The sequence below is a fragment of the Entelurus aequoreus genome, linkage group LG20, assembly GCF_033978785.1.
Source record: "Entelurus aequoreus isolate RoL-2023_Sb linkage group LG20, RoL_Eaeq_v1.1, whole genome shotgun sequence".
NCBI classification, from domain to species: domain Eukaryota; kingdom Metazoa; phylum Chordata; class Actinopteri; order Syngnathiformes; family Syngnathidae; genus Entelurus; species Entelurus aequoreus.
In genome coordinates, this window is record NC_084750.1 from 26,058,533 (window position 1) to 26,070,701 (window position 12,169).

Sequence of the window (12,169 nt, forward strand, 5' to 3'; positions counted from 1 at the left end):
CCGGACCAGTTTGACGCGCGCCGAAGATCGTCAACGCCAGCAGCGCGGAGGTGAAGAGCGCTCACTCCGCGGACACATTCAGGGACCAGAGGCAGGCTTTATTTCCACGCAATAGAGATTTCATCATTTCAAAGATGATACTTTACATAAATGTACAAGTAGCGAGATGTGATAGTAAAGCTGCCTTTGGCTCTAATGTGTCTGAGGCTGGGATGCATACTTAAAATTCACTTTATAATAAAAAAAATACCTAATCCAAATTCTCTGGTCAACGTAACATGGTCAAAAAAAGTTCCGATTTTTAAGAAACTTTTCAACGATTCGAGAGCAACAAACTCACTTTAATGGCTTGTTTTCGTCGGTAACATTACGTATAAACAAAGCTAGTGAGATTTTTACGTCGACGTGAGTAATCCATCCTCACAACCTGGAGGACACGGTGTTTGCCCGCCACCTGTCGGTCAGGCTTCGTTACTGCACCACCCTGAAATGACTTGTCGTTTTAGCCTGACTGTAGCCCCGCCTACTTCATCTTCATTAATAAAATAAAATACAATTATTATTTTTAATCACAAGACAAAATTTTGGTTTAAGTTCATGTTGTGATTCAAGTAAAAAAAATTGTTTTTAAAAAAAAATGTCGTTTACAAGTCTTTCCCTTTAGGTCATGTGCTGTCACCACTTTCGCAAAGACGTCGCAGCCCACGCCGCCATGGTCACATCTTGATGAAGAGCACGGCGGTGACGACGGCGAAGCCCAGCAGCGCCACGGCAACTTTGGTCACGCGGCCACGCCCGTGGCCAAGCTCGTGCGGCAGGATCTCCATGAAGGTGATGTAGAGGAAGGTGCCCGTCGCCACACCCTGCAGCGTGTAACAAGCCAGCCGCCCCTGCGATGACGTTTCGCTCTCCGAGAGGCCGATGCCCAGGCCGATGCCTAGCGGCGCCATGGCGGCAAAAATGAGCAGGCAGGTGACGACCAGCGGGCGTTGCAGGCGGCCGTGAGCCAGCGTGAAGGCGAGGCTGAGTGAGATGACACTCTTGTGGATGGCCAGAGCCAGACACACCTCCAGGACCTCCTGGCCTCGCCCCAGCAGGCCCACCGCAAGACCCTCAAAGATGGAGTGCAGTGACAGCGAAAACACCAGCACGAAGGCGCGCAATGTCGACGGCGGTGCAGAGTCGGACTCCTCCTTGGCGTGACGCCGCTGGGGGGGCGGTGCGTCACCATCACTCGCCTGCACGCTGGAGTTCTCCAGCAGGCCTTGCCTCTCCTCAGCGTGGGCCCACGACTGTTCCCTGAAGGCAAGAACCACTTGCTCCAGAACCAGAACCAAGAAGAAGCCCATGGCCACGATGAACTCGGGCAGAGGAAACTGCAGCTGTACCGCAGAAAAAGGCCATTAACACTCTTACAGCTTATGAAAACAAGAAACGCTAACAGAACATGCCACTGTCAACGCTAACATAATAGGCTAACAGTAAACACTAACAAAACATACTGTCAACACTAACAGAACATGTTAACAGTAAAAGCTAAAAGAACATGCCAACAGTACACATTAACAGAACATGCCAACTGTAAACGCTAACAGAATATGCTTACAGTAAGCATTAACAGAACATGCTCACAGTAAACGCTAACAGAACATGCTAATTGTAAACGCTAACAGAACATGCTAACTGTAAATGCTAAAAGAACATGCTAACTGTAAACGCTAACAGAACATACTACCTGTAAATGCTAACAGAACAAGCTAACTATAAATGCTAACAGAACATGCTAACTATAAACGCTAACAGAACATGCCAACTGTTAATACTAACAGAACCTGCTAACAGTAAACGCTAACAGAACATAACTGTCAATGCTAACAGAAAATGCTAAAAGTAAATAACGGAACATTCTAAATGTAAACGCTAACTTAATATGCTAACAGAATATGCCAACTATAAATGCTAACAGAATACGCTAGTAGTAAATGCTAACTGTAAACGCTAACAGAACATACTGTAACCATAACAGAACATGCCAACAGTAAACGCTAACAGAACTTAACTGTCAACGCTAAAGAATATGCTAACAGTAAACATTAACAAACCATGCTAACAGTCAATGCTAACAGAGTATGCTAACAGTAAGCATTAACAGAACATGCTAACAGTAAACGCTAACTGAACATGCTAACAGTAAACGCTAAATGAAATGCTAACAAAAACGCTAACAGAACATGCTAACTATAAACGCTAACAGAACATGCTAACTATAAACGCTAACAGAACTTACTGTCAACACTAACAGAACATGCTAACAGTAAACGCTAACAGAACACGCCAACAGTAAATGCTAACAGAATATGCTAACAGTGAATGCTAGCTAATTGCTAACAGAACAAGCTAACTGTAAACACTAAAGAACATACTAACTTTCCAGCAGAATATGCTAACAGTAAACGCCAACAGAACATAGTAACTGTAAACGCTAACAGAATATGATAACAGTAAACGCTAACAGAACGTGGTTAACTGTAAAAGCTAACATGCAGAAAACGCTAACAGAACATGTTACCAGTAAACGCTAACAAAACATGCTAACAGTAAATGCTGAGAGTATATGCAAATCCACTTATGTGGTGCTACCCTCATCCAGGCAGTTTGAGGCCTTACCGTGATTCCGGCACTAGAGAAAGCAGCAGAGATTCCCTGAAGGTAGTCTGGCATGAGGTCCAGCAGGCACGTTGCTAGGAAGACTCCGCCCGCAAAACAGTTGATCAAGGTCAGCAGGCGCCGACGTGTCTCTGTAACGAAACAGGCGGCGTCAATCAGCCGTTGCCTGCAATTCGCCACCACCTGCTTTCTCACCTGGTCGGATGCTGCAGGGCCCCGCCCCCTGCACGAGGAACAGGGGGATGAGGCTGAAGAGCAGCGTGACAACCAGCAGGACCACCAGCGCCGCTACTTTAGACTCCAGGGCCGGAACTTCAGCCGCCATCTTCCTCCCGGGAGACAATGGGACGGAAACGGACATCTTGGATGTGATCAGTCTTCCTTATGGACAACAGGCCATCAAAAGGTGACTGAAGGCAATGACTTGATTGAACAGTTAGTTTTACTATGAACGCAGCACAGCAAGCTGGTTGCAAAAAGATTAATTCTACATGCCAACGCAGTGGTCGCCCACCCTTCAATTGCAATCAACCAGTTGATCTTTGAGATTTCGCTGGTCAATCCCGCTGACAGGGGAAAAAAAGCATTATCACGGCAGTGTTTTGGTTTGTGTGTCTTCCCCTCCTGGAGAATGAACAATGAAAACGCTGTATCCCAGTGGTCATTTGTCACGGTTGCTTGGGAATCATATAACTCCACGAGACAGGTGACATAAAGCCGATGCTACCTTTGCTTCCACCCCATGACTCCTTCTCTCTGCAGAGATCAAAGTTGAAAGTTTAGTAGTTGCTCTTTGTTACAAGTCCTGTGCGGCATGAGGCAGCCACAGAAGCATAGATAAACACAAGAAGCTGTTAGGTGAGTGAAAGAGACAGGTTGGGACACTTGTAAAATAGGGCTCTGGCTTTTGGGGACCCTTTTTAACCAGAAGCGTCTCCGAATGGGTTGAGGCTTATCTCACAGAGTAAGAAGGTTGTTTTTTTTCCCAACCTTAACCCTAATCCAATGTGTCTATGGGGTCCCAATTGAAGCCATTCAAACCCTGGAGGGATCAGGAAAGGTCCCAAAAGAACCCAAGTGGTCCCAAAAGGTTCAAAATGCACCCAGAAAGGCCCCATTCCCGGCCCTGCCCCAAGACTCGCTAGGTACATTTCAAACCTTTTTGGAGGACTTTTAGGCGGTAAGTCCCTTGTGGAGTACTTTGGAACTATTTGGGGTCCCTTAATACCTATCAGGAGAAAATTGTCCTTTTTGGGGCAATTTGGGACTGTCATGTTTCTTAGCCTTTTCCTGAGTCCAAGAAGGGAAAGATAAATTTTTCAGACAAGTTGGGCACTTGTAAAATAGGGCTGGGGCTTTTAGAGACACTTTTTACCTGAAGTGTCCCCAAAGGTTGAGGCTTTTCTCCAGGAGTTAAGTCACTTTTTGCCCAACCTTAACCCTAATCCAATTATCTAAGTTTCTACAAGGTCCGAATTGAGGCCATTCAAACCCTATAAGAGTCAGGAAGTGGTCCCAAAAGGTTCAAAATGCACCCAGAAAGGCCCCATTCCCGGCCCTGCCCCAAGACTCGCTAGGTACATTTCAAACCTTTTTGGAGGACTTTTAGGCGGTAAGTCCCTTGTGGAGTACTTTGGAACTATTTGGGGTCCCTTAATACCTATCAGGAGAAAATTGTCCTTTTTGGGGCAATTTGGGACTGTCATGTTTCTTAGCCTTTTCCTGAGTCCAAGAAGGGAAAGATAAATTTTTCAGACAAGTTGGGCACTTGTAAAATAGGGCTGGGGCTTTTAGAGACACTTTTTACCTGAAGTGTCCCCAAAGGTTGAGGCTTTTCTCCAGGAGTTAAGTCACTTTTTGCCCAACCTTAACCCTAATCCAATTATCTAAGTTTCTACAAGGTCCGAATTGAGGCCATTCAAACCCTATAAGAGTCAGGAAGTGGTCCCAAAAGGTTCAAAATGCACCCAGAAAGGCCCCATTCCCGGCCCTGCCCCAAGACTCGCTAGGTACATTTCAAACCTTTTTGGAGGACTTTTAGGCGGTAAGTCCCTTGTGGAGTACTTTGGAACTATTTGGGGTCCCTTAATACCTATCAGGAGAAAATTGTCCTTTTTGGGGCAATTTGGGACTGTCATGTTTCTTAGCCTTTTCCTGAGTCCAAGAAGGGAAAGAGAAATTTTTCAGACAAGTTGGGCACTTGTAAAATAGGGCTGGGGCTTTTAGAGACACTTTTTACCTGAAGTGTCCCCAAAGGTTGAGGCTTTTCTCCAGGAGTTAAGTCACTTTTTGCCCAACCTTAACCCTAATCCAATTATCTAAGTTTCTACAAGGTCCGAATTGAGGCCATTCAAACCCTATAAGAGTCAGGAAGTGGTCCCAATGATAAATGGGGTTGCCCAAAAGGTTTTAAATGCACCCAGAAGAGCCCGTCAATGCCCCTGCCCCCAGATTTTCTGGTATATTTCTGTCCCTTTTGGGGGACTTTGGGGGTAAATCCCTTTTAGATTACTTTGGGGCCTTTTAGCCTTTTCCCGAGTTCAAAGACTGTTTTTAGTAAAAGTAGAAGGTGCATTGTTCAAGGAGGTGATGAATATTTCTGCAGACACAATGTTTAGCAATTTCAAAATCAACACAGCGATCAACAGAACCCCACTCAGACCTGTAGACTTGGAGTGGTTCACACTCAACCAACTCTGGACTGGTGTGGGCAGATATCAGTGGGGTTCTAAGGACAAAAGCAGAGTTTGTGGGTCAACTGACGCAGTACTCTCGAAGCTGACGCCTTACTTGGAAAAATGGCTGGGGAAATTGAGTGACCTATAGCTGCACTGACTCATAGACTCTGACTTGCAACTGTGATGTTGCAACAAATGTCATAATGAAGGTAGGGAAAGACAAGTTTCTCGGACTGTTGGGGCACTTTCAAAATGGGACTGGGACTTGTGTTTTTTTTTTTTACCCCGAGTGTCCCCAAACGGGATTGGGGCCTATCAACTTTTACTGGAAGAAGTCCATGGAATAACAAACATGAAGGTCTCAAAGTACCCAAAAAGGACAAATCTTGCCTCTAATGGTGCTAAAGTACCTCAAAACGGACTTACCCCTAAAAGTCACAGTGCTCCAAAGAGTCAGAATTGTATCCAAGGAGTAAGGGGACCCCCGGCGACCCTTTGGGTGCTTTTCAGACTTTTTGCGCATTTATCATTGGCAACTTGGGTTCTTTTGAGACCTTCCCGGACCCCTCCAAGGCTAAATGGGTTTAATTCACCTCGTACTTACTTAAAATTATCATTCATAAACTAAACCATAATTTCTAAAATTATAACAAAAGAAGGCTAGCAATATCTTGAGTTGTTATAAGCCTACAGGTGAAACTCAAAAAATCAGAACATCATGAAAAGGTTTGTTTAAACCAGCAATCAGATTTACAAGGTGAAACTAATAAATGACCTAGGCTCCCTTTATGATCGGTGTCAGAGCTTGGTCTACAGTAAGTCGGACCCGTTTTCAGTGACGGTTGGACTCCGCCAGGACTGCCCTTTGTCACCGCTTCTGTTCATAACTTTTATGGACAGAATTTCTAAGCGCAGTCAGGGCGTTGAGGGGATCTGGTTTGGCGGCTGCAGGATTAGGTCTCTGCTTTGTGCAGATGATGTGGTCCTGATGGCTTCATCTGGCCAGGATATTCAGCTCTCACTGGATCAGTTCGCAGTTGAGAGTGAAGTGACTGGGGTGGGAATTAACACTTCCAAGTCAGTGGTTCTCACCCGGAAAAGGAAGGAGTGCCATCCCCGGGTTGGGTAGGAAATCCTGCCCCAAGTGGAGGAGTTTAAGTACCTCACAGTCTTGTCCACGAGTGAGGTAAGAGTGGATCGTGAGACCGACAGGTGGATCGGTGCGGCGTCTGCAGTAATGCTGATCCTGCATCGGTCCGTCGTGGGGAGAAAGGAGCTGAGCCAGTAGGCAAAGCTCTCAATTTACCGGTCGATCTACGACCCTACCTTCACCTATGGTCATGAGCATTGGGTTATGATCGAAAGGACAAGATCACGGGTACAAGCAGCCCGAAATTAGTTTACTCCCTTAGAGATAGGGTGAGTAGCTCTGTCATTCGGGAAGAGCTCAAAGTAAAGCCGCTGCTCCTCCACATCGAGAGGAGCCAGATGAGGTGGTTCGGGCATCTGGTCAGGATGCCGCCCAGACGCCTCCCCAGGTCGGTGTTTAGGGCGCGTCCGACCGGTAGGCGACCACAGGGAAGACCCAGGACAAGGTGGAGAGACTATGTCTCCGAGCTGGCCTTGAAACGCTTCAGGATCCCCTCGGGATGAGCTGGACGAAGTATAGCTGGGGAGAGGGCAGTCTGAGCTTCCCTGCTTAGGCTGCTGCCCCCGAGACCCGACCTCGGATAAGCGGAAGAAGATGGATAAATGGAGGCTCATAACAAGCAACTCAAATTGAAAATCTCGGAAAATTTGTTTTTTTTTAAAACTGTAAGCCATGAATATCAAAATTATAATAATACAAGTTTTACTTACACTTTGCATGTAATGAGTTATCACATATTAGTTCCACACTGTCGTCCGACGTTGTAGATTTCCTCTACCCTCTTGCTGTGGGGCAGACTGGCTCGTACATGCACGTGCATCCCCCCACTGTTTCCATTTCCAATGCAAAGTAGCATATAGTTCATATTTATATCTGTCAGTGGACTCCATGTGTGAACATATACAACAAAGATGGCGGGTAGAAGACGCTGTCAAAGTGGAGGCACGTAAATAAGAGCGCACCACAAAACAGCACATCCTGAAGGGACGGGGTCAGAAAGCGGCTTTAAGATGGTCTGTAAAACATCCATCCATCCATCCATCCATTTTCTACCGCTTATTCCCTTCGGGGTCGCGGGTGGCGCTGGAGCCTATCTCAGCTACAATCGGGCGGGAGGCGGGGTACACCCTGGACAAGTCGCCACCTCATTGCAGGGCCAACACAGATAGACAGACAACATTCACACTCACATTCACACACTAGGGTCAATTTTAGTGTTGCCAATCAACCTATCTCCAGGTGCATGTCTTTGGAGGTGGGAGGAAGCCGGAGTACCCGGACCACAAGGAAGTGTTTTAAATGTAGAACAACATCATAATACGACCCCTTAGAGGGGCTTTTGAACTATACACTAGTCGGGTGACCATGAAAAAATTAACACTTGGGTCATCCGAGGTGGGAGTTTGAGGCTAAATATTGTTATTCATGCTTATTGCATTAATGATTCTTCATATCGCGCATATCAAACAGCGATCAAACTTTTCTTATCATCACACCGAAGTTTTTAAGGAGTGTATTAACATTTTCATTATTGTTATGCACTACCTACACGCCTTGATCACGTGGTTTAACAGTATTTTTTTTTTTAAAGAAGAGGGACACAAAAACCAGGACCCTCACGTGATCACAATTCGTTTCTGTGTTTCGCGTTGCATTGCGGTGACGTCACACCGTCATTTTGATCTGTTGTGACTCCGGAAAATGACGGGAAGAGTGAAAGTTTAGAGGAGAAAGAACCAAAAACAAAACACTAGACTTACGCGACAGGGTTACTAAATCCAACATGCCGATCCGAAGTTCAACCGGACGTCCTGCTGTCGAACAAGTAGAAAAGTCGGTGTGAGTTTGCTTCTTTCGCTTGTGACTCGATTCCCATCAGCTGATCCCACTTTTTTTTCTTATCGCCGAGCCGCCGTGTTTCCCCCCATCACAAGCGCAGTGCTTCCGCTTTTCAAAATAAAAGCAGACGAGGCGTCGCGCTACAATTGAAAAAAACAACCTATTTTTCTTTCTGTTTATCTTTATTCTAATGTTACTTATGTGCACGGATCCTTCTATTGTTCTGTATTGTTTCTGTAAGCTGCGTGTGTGTTCTAATAAACTTTTTTTTTCATATATTATTTTTTTTAAATATAAAAATAACTTTATTTACAAATAGACATGACATTACAGTTTTAAAAAACAATGCAGATGCAGAATTGCAATACAAAAATACAACAAAATAGATTAAACAAGAAATAATGACCAAGAAACAAAAGGATAACAGATATAACAAGAACCTGATAGAATGACTAAATAATTTGGGCATTTTTGGTTTCTGTAGGTTTAAGGGATTTCAGAAACCGATTAAAATAGTTTTTAAAAGCAAGTATGTCAGCGTTTTTTTTTTTAATAAAAGAGGAGCAACTTTTTTTATTTTTTATTATTATTTAAAAATGTCTTATTTAAAAAAATAATAACTTTATTTCTAAACAGAAATGGCATTACAATTTAAAAAAAACCCTTGAAGATGCAGAATTGCAATACAAAAATTATAACAAAGTAAAAAAATAAGACAGAAACTAGGACATATCTGAAATAACCAAGAAACAAAAGGATAGCAGATATAACGAGAACCTTTTTACAGAAATTAACAGAATGAGTAAAGAATTTGGGCATTTTTGTTTTTTATAATTTTAAGGGATTTTAGACACACATTGAAATAGTTTTTAAAAGCAAGTATATTTGGGAGAGGTTTTTTTTGTATAAAAAAGGAGCAACTTTTTATTTTTAATTATTTATTCATTTTTCAGCGATGAAACATGAACGCACTCACACAAAGTCACTGATTGGTCACACTTTAAATATGAATAAGTGACGGCCGGTAAAACATTTTTTTGCCGTGTTTCAGGCTAGTGTCACCTCCACGGAGAGGTTTGATGACACAGCCCAAGGTGATCCAAATGATCTATTAAATATTATGAAATCATTGCACTCATCGGAGAAATATTGCTGGAAGTGGTCCCTCGTATACATTTACTGATCTTATTTTCGAAGACATTTCCAGATTGCGGACATGTAGCTCTGTGCGCTGTCATGCAGGTAGTCAACTGCAGGTGTAGCAAGCTAACTTTCCCAAGGAGTTCCCCAAAATGTGTCCTTAACATCCACCAAATGTTTACTTGTGTCGTTGTTTCAATAAATCCAGGTTATTGTTTAATTTTTCCTTGTTACTCGTCTCTTCCAAAAGATAGAGGGTTTTACGTGTATAGTGACAGTCCTCATGCCGTCAGTGAGACATTGGCGGTGGTAGATCTTAACGGTATTGTCCAGACCAGGCCTGGGCAATTATTTTGACTAGGGGGCCAAATTTAGAGAAAGAAATGTGTCTGAGGGCCGGTATATCTATTTTTAGGAACACTAATACAAAACCTCACAATAATGTCTGATTGAAGGCTAAAAACGTTTTGACAGACCGCCTTAAAAAACATAATGGAATTTTAAATTTGTCTATGAACGATAAAACACTGAATATTGACAACATATGAACGTCACACCCCCTCTCGATCGACATATTTTACAATCAAGCAAAACGTGACAAAAATGTGACAGACAGCGAAATATGAACGCAAAGGGTAAAAATACAATATATAATCTGATATATAACTAAGCTTTAGAACTTTGTTGTGAAAATCTCCTTCCGCGTCTGTCCCTGACACCTACATTTCAGGCTGACACTCTGTGGAAACGCTCCCCACCCCCACTGCTTAGTGCCTCGTCTGAGCTGCTGTGACTTAGATTACCATAGTAACTAATTAATTACCATAGTAACTAGTATGTCATGCAAAAGCGCAGATTCCAATCATTGAAATACTTTGTATAGTTTAAGACTTACGCTCATTAGAAAACATCACTGCACATCATAATGGCAGCTACAGTTTCCATCTTAAAGATCTAAAAAAATGATTTGGGAATGTCCGGCGAGCCAGATTGTAATACTTAACGGGCCGCATGTGGCCCCCGGGCCTTTATTTGCCCAGGTCTGGTCCAGACGATGACGTCTGGTGAGCTTCCGGTGTAATAACACGAAATGTTACAAAACAAAACATGACTGTACTGGTAAGCGGAATAGACAACTGGTGCTGGAGCACAAAAGTTGTTTAAGTGCGTATGTGTGTAAAGGCTAATTTAAAAAAAATGCAGGATTTCCCACCCAACACCTGATTCCTAATAGAAATGTGATGTTTGCGAACGAAACAAGTCTTTTCAACGATGAGAACCGATTCTTAGTTTTTGTGCACATAAAAATATAGAGTCACCCGATTGACAAATGGACCAGATCAGGGGTGTTCAAACTTTTTGACTGGGGGCCGAAAGCCGACGGCATGCAAAATAACAATATATATGAGTACATATCATTATAATAATATAATAGATACTGTATATAATTATTAATGATTAAAATTGGTTATTAAGAGTATGTGAAAGTTCACCTCCTACCTTCTTTACTAACGTTTTGTAATCAATCAGAAATATCACGCAACTAAAATGCGGCAAACATGGATTAGTGTGGAGAGAGTGTTTTACATGTTCCCCATCATGCACTGTAATAGATTTAAATGGGTGTAATTTATTTTTATTGTCATGGTGTTTGGATATTGTTCATAATATCCACAAAGTTCAGTGAGCAGGTTGTGTTACGTGTGACCTTTATGCCAGTGGCATTTGTTTATATATTTTTTTGCACCATGACTAGGGAAGGTGTTTTGGATTGGATTGTATTTCAAAGTACTTTCAAGAGCCATTGATCTGATTTACTCACATTGTCCACAAGATGGTGGCAAATATGTAGCATTCATGTGTTGGGTTCATTTGAAAGCCCTTTGTGGTGCTACGCTTTGTTGAACTCATGACGTCTTGCGGGCCAAATTGATGAGGCTGGCGGGTCACACTTGGCCGGCGGGCCATAGATTGGACACCCCTGATCTAAAGTGATGTAATGACAATTTGACTGGTGATGGCGAGGAGCAGTTTTCGCCGCCAGGCTCTGCCCACTATGAAAGGGTAAAGATAGCTACTGACCTAAACATCACTTCAGGGCGTCATCATCATCATCCGTGCCAATTATGATTAAGATCTGAATTTGAAAAGCCAAATGATTCAAGTTTTGTGTTGTTTAATATGTTGTGATCAAAGATTGTCCCAAATCCTATGACGTAAGCAAATTTCCATGGCAATTAATTCTTGTAGCTGTCATTTGAACTGCAACTCATTTGGTCAAAGTCCCTTGAAGGAGCTCCATAATGTACGACCCCTGCTTTTAGCCTAAAACTGGCCAACAGAAACCAACATGTTCATTTTCAAATATGGCTTCTTGAGACTTTAAGTGCGCCCTCTCATGATGTCTCCATCGATGTTTGTGATTATACGTGAATCTGGTAGCAGAGGGTAGTTTTTTCACATTTTTAAGGGGGCAGTGCTGAGTCAAATTTAACATTTCGTGTTAGGGCCCCCAAAAATATCAAATTTTTTGCTGGACCTTGTGTGTTGCAAAAATTGGTGAGTTTTAAGGGCCTCATAAATGCGGTAGACGTTGGACAATAATAATAAACAAAGCTATTTTATGAGGGCCTGAGCAGCTTTTTGCGACTCGAGCCCTAAATGTGTTCAAACACCGGCCGAGTCATACCAAAGA

At 43.1% G+C, this 12,169-nt stretch overlaps 1 protein-coding gene across 2 annotated transcripts; it reads right to left on the reverse strand.

Moving 5' to 3' along the window:
- Positions 1–705: 705 nt before the first annotated feature.
- LOC133636110 (zinc transporter ZIP1-like) lies at positions 706–8,437 on the reverse strand. 2 transcript variants are annotated; one of them, XM_062029786.1, is made up of 4 exons: positions 8,256–8,437; positions 2,863–3,048; positions 2,668–2,798; positions 706–1,382 (listed from the first exon to the last, which is right to left on the reverse strand). In XM_062029786.1, exons 1-4 carry the CDS (start codon positions 8,278–8,280, stop codon positions 717–719), a joined length of 1,008 nt encoding a protein of 335 aa, XP_061885770.1. In that variant the 5' UTR covers positions 8,281–8,437; the 3' UTR covers positions 706–716. The 2 variants fall into 2 exon arrangements, with proteins under 2 accessions (XP_061885770.1, XP_061885771.1); XM_062029787.1 differs by having other exon boundaries at positions 2,863–3,044; positions 8,256–8,422.
- Positions 8,438–12,169: the final 3,732 nt, after the last annotated feature.

Excerpts from the sequence above, each read along its gene's own strand:
- LOC133636110 (XM_062029786.1), bottom strand. The coding sequence starts at position 8,280 with ATGTTGGATTTAGTAACCCTGTCGC. Across the intron at positions 3,049-8,255 it reads GGATTTAGTAACCCTGTCGC|GAAGACTGATCACATCCAAG; the intron begins GTAAGTCTAGTG and ends GTTGTCCATAAG. Across the intron at positions 2,799-2,862 it reads GCCCTGCAGCATCCGACCAG|AGACACGTCGGCGCCTGCTG; the intron begins GTGAGAAAGCAG and ends GTTTCGTTACAG.